Consider the following 12,913-nt stretch of genomic DNA (forward strand, 5'->3'; position numbering starts at 1 on the left):
CTCAGATTTTTCACACACCAACACTCCTGGTAGAGCTAGCTCCTAAGTTCAAAATATCTAATTTTTTAAAAGCAATTAATTACCAATTCAACACACCTACCTTTTAGCAGGAGCTACGGGCAATGTAAAAAAATCCCAAAAGGAACGGAGATCATATGGAAGTCAGTAGCCAGCCCAGCCCCTCTAACAGGCAGAGAGCAGTTTTCCTTCAAATAAAGTCTCAGACTAACTCTGACAGGCAGCAGATGGTATGGAGATTCCTTACCTGTTAACAAATTGTTTTATCTTTTAATTTTTATCTTTAATTACCCCCCCCCCTTTCCTCCAAAGAGCTCAGGTCAGCATACATGTGCCTTACCTTTCAATTTAATATTCACAATGACCCTATGAGGTAGGGTATGAGACCGATTGGCCAAAAGTTGCCTGGCAAGCTTGATGACTGAGCTGGGATTTGAACTTCTTGGCCTTCATCCAGCCACACTGGTGAACTTCTACATATGTTTATAGAATAACCACACTAGTATAGGGTGTTAGGGGAGAGGTAGTATCTCTGTTGGGGGGCATATTGTGCTGCTTCTGGGGTAATTTGTCCACCTTTGGTCCATACCCTGCACTCAGCTTTCACCCGTGGCTACTAGAAGTTGCCAGCATGTAACAGCAGCCACACCCTGGAAATGGCTTTGATTGGCTGGCTAAACCAGGTGAGGGTAGCTGATGGGTCTCAAATCCTTGGTGAGTTAGGAACATCTTTGGGAGAAGAAAAGGCTAAGAAGTAAATCCTACGCAAATCTGGAGTCCCTAAGGTGGCTGGATGGTGCCTTGGTACGCCCCCGTCTAGCAACTCCTGTAGCCAAGCTGGTGTCAAACGTGTAGCTCTGCTTCTCTTTGGACCACATCAGTGAGGATGAGAGGGGAGGGGGAGTCCTGTCATCTGGGCAGTCAAAAACCTCCAAACACACTGCCCAGGCTTGCGCCCTGAGGTTACTTTGGTGCTGCTAATGCAGCCGTTTGTCTTCACCTCTGGAGGCACACTCCCTTGTCTCTCCAGACAGACGGATGCCAAAAACATAGCAGCACGGTACTCTTAGACCTCTGCCTATAGAGTGGGAAGTCCTACCTGTTTCCAGAGGTTTGCTCCAAATACAGGCTCATGAGCGAACCTGTATCAGATGCCAGGGGATAGTTTCCATAATATGCAGCTCATGTGCAAAGCAAAAGTAAGAGCTAATGAATGTGCAAGAACTGTAGAATACCAGTTTGTTAGGTTTTTTAAATCGCCTGGTTGAAAGACAAAAAGAGCAATTCATACACCACCCAATAAATATAACTATTTCATAAATTTATTTGAAAAATACTTACAAAGGCAAGTATGTTTGACCCTAAAATAGTTAAAGTGATTCTGTGTTTACAATGTTATAATTAAGTGTGCAGCCTTAACAGTCTTTGCTTTCTGAATCACTGTTAGTCTGCTTTGAGGAAGTGGGAGAAGGCCTGATTTACACATGAGCTATGCCTTCTTTCCAGCTCCGAACTAGCACCTACGGCAGTCATCTGTGCCTAACATCTCAACACAAAGAAGGATACATTTGCCTCATTAACCCATAAGCACTGCCAAATCTCTAACTTCAGAGAACATGGGAAGTTTATCAGGCCCCACCTAACGGAGAAGAAGAACTCAAAACTGAATAATGGGTTGGCGTATGGGATTAGTAGCGATGCTTTTCATGACTTAAGTCCTTTTAAACATAGCCTGTTGTCAACAACTGACTTCATTTGCAGCTCTTGCTCTTCTTCCAATTGCTAGTGGGCCTGAAACCATTTTCTGTGGAGAGAGGCTGAGAATGGAGTCTCCAAAAAGTTCCCCATGGACAGCGGTTCGGCAGTACAGAAACACAGTGCAATTAGCTTTCACTTATCGTATAGCTACTTTTAAAGACAAGACTGGCACAGACACGGACTGAAAAAAAATCTTGCTGTCTTATCAACTATAGCTCGGACAACCTGTTTCATAAGGGGGCGATCCCTTCTGAAGTTAAAGAGACCTCACCAGTTGCTGTTGTGCATGGAAGCAGCAGCTGCACGGGCCAGCATCCTACGGTGAGCTTCGGAAGCAGATGAATAAGTTCCATCTATCATGTGCACTGGCAACACTCTCCTTGCTCCAGGCTGAGAGGTATAGCTATTCTGCCGCCAGTCTTCATCTGGGGGCATATCTACCCTTCTGGGACCTGGAGCCTTGGCCTGTGTGGGTGGCACTGGACAACCTTGAAAGCCACCTGTGTCTCTTGAAGCCCACTGAGGTATGCTTAAGGTACTGTAACTCGAGCCAAGCGGCGACCTACAGTCAGCGGCACAAGCATCCCGTTTTCCTTGCTGCAGTGGCTGCTGGAGTAAATGTTTTTGTGATCCCTTGCTTGTTGGAGCAGCGTATCCCCAGTGTACTGTTTGTCTATCTGGCAGTGTTGCTGTTTGTCTGGCAGTGTGACTCATCTGCAGCCAGTGGCCAGCGGGGCCAGATGCTTCTTTGCTTCCTAAATGTTGATTAAGAAGAGGTCTCTGCCCAAGTTGAGAAGGCAGGCCCTGCTGTTTGTACGTGAGGCTCCCATAGTTCAGTGCCACAGCTGGGTTGTCTTCACCTTGGAAAGTTTCACCCCTGTCAGGCACAGCCAAAATTTTTTGGATGTTCTTCTGATTTCCTGAGAAAAGGAAAAATGTAAAATTATTTGCCCCGAGCAGATGTTTTTTGTTGGTTTTTTAAGTAATGATATATCAACAATGTACCTCAAAAGCTACTAGCAAAGGTGTTTTGAGTGCTTTAAAACAAAACACTAGCAAAATTCGTAAATAGCTGCTATTCATTCCTTGGGGACAATACTGAACTATAGGCAAAACCTGACTACGGCCCCCTCACACAGGGTCACTAGGGTGCTTACGACAGATATGAAATATCATACATCCTCCTTCTCCTAAAGGTGACTCCAGGGTTAGAAGGAAGAGGCAACAGGTTCAGGTTTGGGGAAAGAAAACAACAACACAGTACTGCCCCTCGCTTCTCAAGAGTAAAGGCTTCAATGGTCGGTAGGATGGTAGGGTGTTGTAATATTGAAGAAAATGACTGATATTCTTCATCCCATACCTCCATCAAACTTGATAAGCCTATAACTAGTATGTAAAAACAACAACTTAAACAAACAATGCCAACTCTTCTCACACCCTTTTCTTTGTGGGGGGATATAGTCATATGACAGATATACCTCCATGACAGGATGAAGAAATACTGCTACTTAACATAGGCTAAAGATGAACAGGTTATTTTATATGCCCACTCGCTACAGTATAGATTGAGCAGTGCGGTGTGTTAAGACAACATATTGTGGAAAGGTCATGCATCATTCCAGGCAGCTGGAGGGATCAAAAGCATCACTATTGCAGAAGAGCCCAGCCTTGTGCTACAGCTGATGAAAGAGCGGCGTACTTACTCTCCCATGACACAGGAGGAGGAGGAGGAAGAGCCCAGTGATTACCTGATGGCCTATGTGTCTTGCCCACCATGCTAGGCACTGGTGCATCATGGGAGAGGTGCTGCAGTTGGGTTGAATAGTGCTGGGGATCAAAGGGTAACACAGGAGGAGAATCGTGAGGGAAAGTGAGGGAAGTGGTGCTGGAGGAACGGTGTCTGGCTTCCACTGGCATTTTCCTCTCATTGGACACTTCCTTTTGACAAAAGGGAAAAAGGGAAATAGAATTGAAAATGATGATTAAACACAGAACCGGGGGGAAAACCAGGCAAGTAAAGAACTGGGATAACAGGTGGGGGAGAGTGCAGGGACAACTGAGTGATATGGTCACTCCCCAAAGGGCATGCAACTGCTTGTGAAGAGGAATAGAAAAGTTGTAGGTGTGGCCATCACAGTTCTCAGAACTTGTAAAAAAGAATTGCCAAGATTTATTTATTTTTTAAAAAACCCTTGTTTATTGTACTTATTTTATTATTATTAATATTGCAAAATCTAGTGCAACGTAATTTGAAGACATAGACATGAATAAAATTACTAAGGTCAACTTTTAAAATAAATAAAGAACCATGGTCTTCATCAAAAACAACACATGTCATCATTGTAAATTACAGTAAGTGGATTAGAGACAGAGCATAAATAAAGATGCCCATGGTCAAGGATGGAAGCTGTGCTACAGCAACATCTAGAGGGCACAATACTGGCTGTCCTTGGACATAACCCGTAATATCTCCAGCATGTTAAGTATGTGGACAGCACAAACCACACTCAAAGTAAGCTGAGGGTCAGGATAACATGAAGCATTAACAGGGACGTTCAGTTTTTTTGGTTTTTTCCCAGGTTGCGATGCATCAAGATCTCTGGCATATGCAATGCATAGATACCAGGTAAGTAAGGCCAGGTTTAGTTCTATTCATAATCTGAATTTGGTGTGTCTGCTTTTCAGCAATCCCACACTGTGCAAAACCATCAAAGAGCAGCAAGAGGATGGAAGGAATTCTGCATCGTAATCAACTCTCATTTTGAAGCCAGCTGTCAGTAAGAAAAAAAAGGGCAGGTCGTGACTTGGAGATCTCACGCCCCCTTTTCAAATATCCAACCAGAAATTTTATAAGCAGTTCTCAGTTTAGGTACCCTCATGACCACTGAAGTTCCCCTTCCAACTCACAACCTATCTGTAACCTGCCTTCATCCCAATCTCAGGTGCAACAAACATCTGAGTGTTAACAACATGTTGGAGGATGGATGGCAGTTAACAGATTGAGGTTGAATCCTGACAAGACAGAAGTATTGTTCTTGGGGGACAGGAGGCAGGCGGGTGTGGAGGACTCCCTGGTCCTGAATGGGGCAGCTGTGGCCCTGAAGGACTAGGTCCACAGCCTGGGAGCCATTTTGGACTCACAGCTGTCCATGGAGGCACAGGTCAATTCTGTGTCCAGGGCAGCTGTCTACCAGTTCCATCTGGCATGCAGGCTGAGACCCTACTTGCCCGTGGACTGTCTCGTCAGAGTGGTGCACGCTCTAGTTATCTCCCGCTTGGACTACTGCAATGTGCTCTACATGGGGCTACCTTTGAAGGTGACTTGGAAACTGCAATTAATCCAGAATGCAGTAGCCAGTCTGATGACTGGGAGTGGCCGCCGAGACCATATAACATCGGTCCTGAGAGACCTACATTGGCTCCCAGTACGTTTTCGAGCACAATTCAAAGTGTTGGTGCTGACCTTTAAAGCCCTAAAGGGCCTCAGTCCTGTATACCTGAAGGAGCGTCTCCACCCCCACTGTTCAGCCCGGACACTGAGGTCCAGCACCAAGGGCCGTTGGTGGTTCCCTCACTGCGAGAAGTGAGGTTACAGGGAACTAGGCAGAGGGCCTTTGCGGTAGTGGTGCCTGCCCTGTGGAATGCCAAGCAAATAAGCAACTATCTTACTTTAAAAGACATCTGAAGGCAGCCCTATTTAGGGAAGTTTTTAATATTTAATGCTGTCTTGTGTTTTTAATATTCGGTTGGGAGCCACCCAGAGTGGCTGGGGAAACCCAGCCAGATAGGCGGGGTATAAATAATAAATAATAATAATTCCCATGTCTACACTTTCCAGTGATTTCCTGAAGGTTTCAGAAACCAAGGATCTACTTGTGGGCTCAGTGAATTTGCTCACTGCTGCCTGTTGCTCAGCTCCACAGTTCCCTTCGATAATCAGACACATACCATTCCCATCAACCCACATGTTCATAGATGAGAAAGTCAAGGTACAGACAAACAGACTGGTTATTTCACCAACCAATGGGTGACTATGACCAGAAATGCTTGAAGAATCACTTTTTTGTTGCTGATTTCTTTTTAAAAAAACAACCTGCAAAATTTTATTGAAATGCCAGATATATACAGCATCGGGAAATAAGTATCAATAAAAATGCTTCATATACTATTAACTTAATAAAATAGAGTTTCTGTACACCAACATTACTTGGCAAACATTGTATACACCAATAGCAAACTCAATTTTCAGAGTGCCAACCCTTAGGTAGTAAAAACAGTACCATTCACAAACAGAAGGAAGTTATTAGTAACCTTTAGGAACATCAAGGTTTGAAAAAGTATTAAATAAAACTTGTGGATCAAAACCCTAAGGAGACCAATAAAAACCCTCAACAGTCCAATGAGGTTCGAGCTTATTGAGTGGACAAGGAATCCTGGGGCAGGAATGGATAAGGAGGCGGAGGAAATGGAATGGAATTATCTTGACGGAAGACATGACCAACACTGAACAGGAGCACTCTGAACTGCAACATTTTGTTGCAAGTCCCACTTGTCACTGCATAACAGAGTAAAGAAGTTGAGACCAACTAATTAAGTCTTTCCAGAAGGTTGTCTGCATCATTCCAGGGCAAAGAGCATCAGCACCAACATAAGCAATAAAAGGATACCCCCCAAAATAGCAACTGGTTTCATTAATCCTTTAGACAAACTGATTTTATGTGCAAGATTTTCAGTGGGTGCTGGGTTCAATACTGGCAGCATGGATGGAGTGTATATGCTCTAAGCAGTCATAGTCCCAAGCCTGAATGTGATTATTATATCTGAAGCAATTGTCCTACTGGAGAACAGGACAAGGAGAGGTGAGAATGAGGTGAATCATGCCTGGTTGAGCTAGAAGGAGAGTGATTCAGGCACAGAGAATGAATCCAAAATTGTTTCATTGATGTTTCATTGATCTCACCTTCTGAGCCAAGGACATGAATATCAGGAGAGCACAACAACATTTGCTGGAGTTTGTCCTAATATCGGCTGAAGTAACAATTCAGGGCAAGACCAAATGCATTCATACTTAACATGCAATCAACGGCTTTAGCTACAAAACAGCAGTGGCAGATAAAACTTTTAAAAGGAGAAGGCAAGAAATGGGAGCAGCCTTTTCTCTCCCTTTGCTCTGTTTTACTCCCTCACATTCTACTGCTTTAAGCCTGGTATTGCAACTGGGCTGGGGAGCAGGGGCGAAAGTCTTAAAGCATCAAAACACAGGGACATAAGATGTCCCACTCCTTTTAATACTAAAAGGTAACCCACCACAAGCAGTTTATTGCCAAACTAGTGGGCAGTTGTTAATAAATAGACATGTGCCTGGTTTGTCTCCCAAAACAGGGAGTTGTGGCAATCTGGACAGGAGCAAAGACTGGAGATATTAAACCAAATGGGTGTGTGGGTGGGTGTTCAGCACTGCTAGAGAAGTTTAGCCTGGGTCTCTGTTCTCTTCCTTTTTGCTATCAGTCTTTATAAGCCCCTCTCTTCTCAGGTGGCAAGCAACTGCAACAAAACAATCTCATATTCAAGAAGAGTAAAAGAATTGACAATAAAAAGTATAATACAGCATAAAACCAAATACACCTTGAAGCTAAAATAGATTAAAAGGATCTGGGGAAATAAAAAGCATCAATGAAAATGTCAGGTGTGTGTGTGTGTGTGTGTGTGTGTGTGTGTGTGTAAAAATAAAATATTGGGAAGGCATTGCACAGCTAAGGTGCCACCGCACAAAAAATCCTGTCTCTCGTAGCTGCCTGCCACACCTCATTTGGCAACAGCAGCACCCTGAGAATGGCCTCCGAAGATGTCCCTGTGTGGGCAGGTACAGGTAGGAGGAGGGAGTCCATTAGGAACCCTGGTCCCAAGCCATGGTGAAGGACCTTAAAAGATCAAAAACCATCACTCCGAATTCAGCTCAGAAACAAAACTGAGAGCCAGTGAATATGTTGAAGCCTATGGGCTCATTTCACCCAGGCCCACTTAATACACTCATGGCCATATTCTGAACTAAGTGAAGTTTGTAGACTGTCTTCGGAGGCAGCCCCAGGCACAGAGCATTGCAGTAATCCAAATGGGAAGTCACCAGCACATGAATACTGAAGCAGGATTATTCCTGTCCACGAAGGGCTGCAACTGGTGCTGGAAGTTGGTGAACGGCACTGCTTCTTCTTCCTTCCTTCCTTCCCCTTTCCCATAGGATCTCCTGGTGGAAAAGAGTCAGCAGCAGCTTTCTTTTCTCCCCAGCTTGTTTAGAACCTGAGGCCAGTACCAATGTGGAAAAGTTGCTATGGCACTGGGATCAGCCGAAAGTATAGGGTGGGGGAGAGCAGGTTTGTGATGAGGGAGAAGGTGGAGCCTGAGGCATCCAAAGCTGAAAGGGTGTGCTCCCACAGAATGGCATCGAAAGGAAAAAATACATTGCGGCATGCTTGTTTCAGCCTGTTTTTGACTGCTAGCTAGTGCCATCGTGTGCCCTGCACTGAGGCAGAACAGTCACATCTGAGGGGTTCAGGGGTTTGCCACGATCCTTCCAACACTTACTTAAAGAAGGTCATTGCACCCAAAGCACATGATTGTTGGGGAAAGTACACTGAGGGAGGGAGAACAAAAATGCAAAATGAGAATGAGGAAGACTAAAAAAGATGGCTAAAGGAAGAAAAGGTATAGCGGGCTCACTGTGGAAGAAAGCCACAGAGAAAACTATTGATGTTGATGCTGTCAAGAGAATGGAGCAGGAGGGCTCTTGCTCCACCTATTTGGGCATGTAGCTTCCTCTTGGGAGAAGTGGACTCCATGTTTAAAAGCAAAAAGGGGTTGGATTTAGCTTTAGAAAATTCCAGACATCATGCTGCATAAATGCATGATTTATTTGTCCCTGAACAGGGAACACAAAGAATAAATGCCTTACACCAGTCTTCCCATTGCATGTGGTTTGAAAATCAAGATCTTCTCTGCCCTTCCCAGATATCCTGATCTTTCTATCAGTCTGTATCCTCAGGTCTCCAGTTCCAATTCTTCCATCTTCCCTGCAGATTCCTCAGACACAAACTCAGATTTATCCTTCCAAAACATATTCACCATCTCCAGTGATTCTAAAACTCAAGGTGGGAGCTGAATACCATATGCCCTCTGAAGAAAGATTTGAGGCATTCCTGCCCCAAAGGAACACTCCTGTAAGGGTCTCTTATAGAGTCTCTATAAGTGTATTTCATTTCCAAGGACTTGTATTCTGTTTTGGAGATGATGAGGAAGGGAAGCACTATTGGGTGGATTGCTTAAGCAGGCAGGTTGTACCTGTGAATAAGTCCCACTGATCACCGTGGAATTCCCTTCTGAATACAGGATTGCACTCTGAAGCACTTTATGATTAGTAGAAATGAGTGTATGTTGCACCAAACACAGCCCTAGAATCTTTGAAATTTGGCCATAGCACCCTACTGACTGCATGGCTGTTCACAATCTTTTAATGCAAAGGCTTTGGATGTGGGGTTCTGAGGGAAAGTGTTGGAAAAGCAGTTGAAAGGTTTTAGATACAGAGTAGGATGCCCTCAAAAAGGCTTGGACTATAACACTCTCCACCACCTCCAGCCAGCATGGCCACTAGTCCTGGATGGTAGGGGTTGTAATCCAAAACATCTGCAAGGAACCAGACTGGCTACCCTTGGTTTAGAATATTGGTACTATAAACAGCAAAACAACCTAAAAGAGAGGTGAAACTTAACTGACCAATGTGCCAATGGCATAAGCAGGAAGGCACTTTCTGTTAAATGAGAAGAGATGTAAGAACGGCTCATAGAACAAGCTTATTAAAATGTCCCCCCTGTTTAGAACTTGGCAATAAAGCTAAAGAAATTATTTGGGGTGGGGGGGTGACTCAATCACACTCATATTTGAATCTTGTACTTACAAAACTGTGGGAAGAAACAAGTGTCTCCTCCTTGCTTGTGAGGACGGTCCCACTGAGACTACGTGCAATGCGGCGGAAATTCTCTGCACTGTACATTTCCTCTTCTGGCTCTCTGCCGTGGTTTCTTGGGTATGGTACCTGAAGAGATGTTGCCGTTGAAAACGGGCATACAACACTGTTAGCTAAAGGAGACCACAGCAATATGACACGCAGTTTCAGAAATGGACACTGAAACTACATCGATCATTAACATTTCCATTTCAGAAATGGCAAAAATAAGGAAGCAAAGCGGGGCATTCTACGAATGGATTTCCACTTGTGCCCCAGGACTTCTTCCCCTAAACATGCTCCATGCCATCCCCAAATCTGCTTCAGAGGGTTGTTGGAACCCCTAGCACAGTGGGAGGAGAGAGGGAGAATGTTCCATTGCAGAATTGCATTGATGGAACAACTGTCTTAGCACTATGTTAGGTTCCACCCAAGGCTGCAAAGCAATAGAAATCAGTTTGCATCAGATTTAGAAAATAATGGTATTATGCTGGATGTGGAGAAGCCATCTTAAAATGCAGCAACTATGTTCAGCATCAGGTTAGCCCAGCTCAAGAACTGTTCCAGCAGAACGTGGAAATTGAACAGTTTGCTCTGTATCGATTTAAGTCCACTGGGAAAGGACTGGCATATGTGTGCTTGGGTTTAGAACATTATTTCTTTCATCTTATGGTTCAGTAAACCATACTAAAAAGGTATTAGGATCATGACCAGGTAAACTTATTTAGTTGCCCCTACTTCTAATGTTAGGGATGCGGGTGGTGCTGTGGGTTAAACCACAGAGCCCAGGACTTGCTGATCAGAAGGTCAGCGGTTCGAATCCCCGCGACGAGGTGAGCTCCTGTTGCTCGGTCCCAGCTCCTGCCAACCTAGCAGTTCGAAAACACGTCAAGTGCAAGTAGATAAATAGGTACTGCTCCAGCGGGAAGGTAAACGGTGTTTCCGTGTGCTGCTCTGGTTCACCAGAAGTGGCTTAGTCATGCTGGCCACATGACCCGGAAGCCGCACGCCGGCTCCCTCGGCCAATAAAGCGAGATGAGCGCCGCAACCCCAGAGTCGTCCGCGACTGGACCTAATGGTCAGGGGTCCCTTTACCTTTACATTACTTCTAATGCTGGATATGATGAAAGGTTTAATCTAAAACAAGTATTTATAACTGCCCAGCTTCTACCTCTTCATTTCCTCACATCTTTTTAGCATTCCTTTATTTAACACAACCCTCTTTTCAGCACACATGTACAATGTGTTGCTACCTTGGAGACTGGAGATGCAATGGTTCCATAGAGGTTACGTTCGATCTCTGCTGTTGGTGTTTTTGAAAGACCCATGCAAGCTACACCGCGCATCTTTCTGGTAGGTAAGTTTGCAGATGCTGTGGGGGAAGGGGAGGGGGAAAAGTAGTGGTAAGCTGAACTTTTAAGTATACATCTGTAAAACATTCAGGTTTTTCCTGCCAACCATCAGTGACCAGTACAGTAGTATAAACTATGAGAGCTAGCAAAAAGAACAGAGATCTTTATAATCTATCCCATAACCTATTATTTTTACAGGACACCATATTTAAGGTTCAGAAACAATTAAGTCACAATTTAAAATTATACAGTTCCATTTCATTTTTATTACACAGATTATCAGTAGTAAAAAAAATAGCTAAATTACTCATAACTTAGTTTCATATTCGTATACTGTACCTCTCACAGCTATTGCCTTAGTTTTATTCATATTAACCAAGGTGAAAAACTATGTGTGTGTTTGGCAGAGGAGCTGCACTGTCTGCACCAGTGACTGTTTTTCACTAAGCTGCACAACTGAACTTTGCTTGGAGCACTCAAAGGCCACTGATGGCAGAACACAGGAAGAATGGTAGGGCATGGCCATTCAACACATGGAATTAAATTTACTCATCCTGTTGCCTCTCAATTACAACCCATGCTGGCCTAGGAGCATTGAAAGCTCAGCATATACAGGGAGCAAAACCAGGAAAAGTGGAAAGATTGAAGGAAGGATATGGCAGGGGAGGGGAAGACTACCTTAAGACTACAAATTTATTTCCACAGGGCCTGTAAGACAGAGTTGTTCTGCCTGGCCTTTAGCTTGGAACCAATTTGATTCCCTTACCCTCTTTCTTCTTTCTTTTTTCTTTTTCCTTTCTCCACCTGTGATGAGGCTGCATTTTAATATTTTAATGTTTCAATGTTTTAATTGTTGTATTTTAATCTTGTTTTTAAGTTGAATTCATTCAACTTGTTTTTATTATTGCTTGTTAGCTGCACTGAGCCAAGCCTTGGCTGGGGAGGGTGGGGTATAAATTATTATTATTATTATTATTATTATTATTATTATTATTATTATTATTATTACAAGGGCCTTACCCTAACCCCTTCTATTCTACCAGTCCAATTTTGGCTATTACCATCAATTTAGGGAAAAGGCAGGCATGAACTGCTGAGTAAAAGACTCATCCTACAATGTCAGAATATTGCATAACCGTGGCTTCTTCCTCATGAAATGCACATTTCTATTTTTTAAACTTAGGAAAAGCCACAGCTTGCTAAAAGTTTGTAAAAAATGCAGTTCCAGATGCCAAGCTAAGAGGGTTATCTTGACTGAAGATAGGTCATGATTAATGAGAATTGCTACAAAACTGTTGATTATCGTGTTCATAAAAACTGAATTCTTCTGAGGAATAATAACCCATCAAATCTGAGGTTCTGGCATAGAAGAAAAGTAGGTATGACTTGTAGGAAATAGTACAAGAACACTCCAGTTAATGGCAGAGGTTTGAGCTTTTGCATGGAGCTTGATAGACTTGCGCACCGAGGGAAACCTTTACAAGGAACGTGCACAGATCAAATGAAGAAATTAACTGAACATCAAAGCATATCAGTTCAGAGGAAAATGTTGGCAGCATTTTCCTGGCGATATAGATTTCTCTGCATAACTTGTGTGCTTTAAGCATTTATTTCATGACATGTTCGTTTTACACATTTGTTTCCAAAAATTTCATATTGTGCCTTTTTGAGCAACAGAAATTATACTGCAAACTCCCAATGTTACCAACTGGTGCAATATATGTCAAAACATGCAATGCCACTGGCCTTTAATTTAAATTGAAATGCCTTTTATACACTCCAAGGCACT

The 12,913-nt window shown here is 43.5% G+C and overlaps 1 protein-coding gene across 3 annotated transcripts in view; it reads right to left on the minus strand.

The window, feature by feature from the left end:
- Positions 1–1,318: 1,318 nt before the first annotated feature.
- The window catches only part of USP54 (ubiquitin specific peptidase 54), a 94,004-nt gene continuing 82,409 nt past the window's right edge, over positions 1,319–12,913 (minus strand). For all 3 annotated transcript variants that reach the window (XM_081864196.1, XM_081864197.1, XM_081864198.1), the window contains exons 20-23: positions 11,026–11,144; positions 9,725–9,862; positions 3,525–3,714; positions 1,319–2,696 (exon numbers count right to left, since the gene is read on the minus strand). In XM_081864196.1, the coding sequence (XP_081720322.1) occupies positions 2,044–2,696; positions 3,525–3,714; positions 9,725–9,862; positions 11,026–11,144 (1,100 nt within the window). In that variant the 3' untranslated portion in view covers positions 1,319–2,043. The remainder of the gene's footprint in view (positions 2,697–3,524; positions 3,715–9,724; positions 9,863–11,025; positions 11,145–12,913) is intronic.

The sequence above is a fragment of the Podarcis erhardii genome (assembly GCF_964252035.2).
Source record: "Podarcis erhardii genome assembly, chromosome: 5".
NCBI lineage: Eukaryota > Metazoa > Chordata > Lepidosauria > Squamata > Lacertidae > Podarcis > Podarcis erhardii.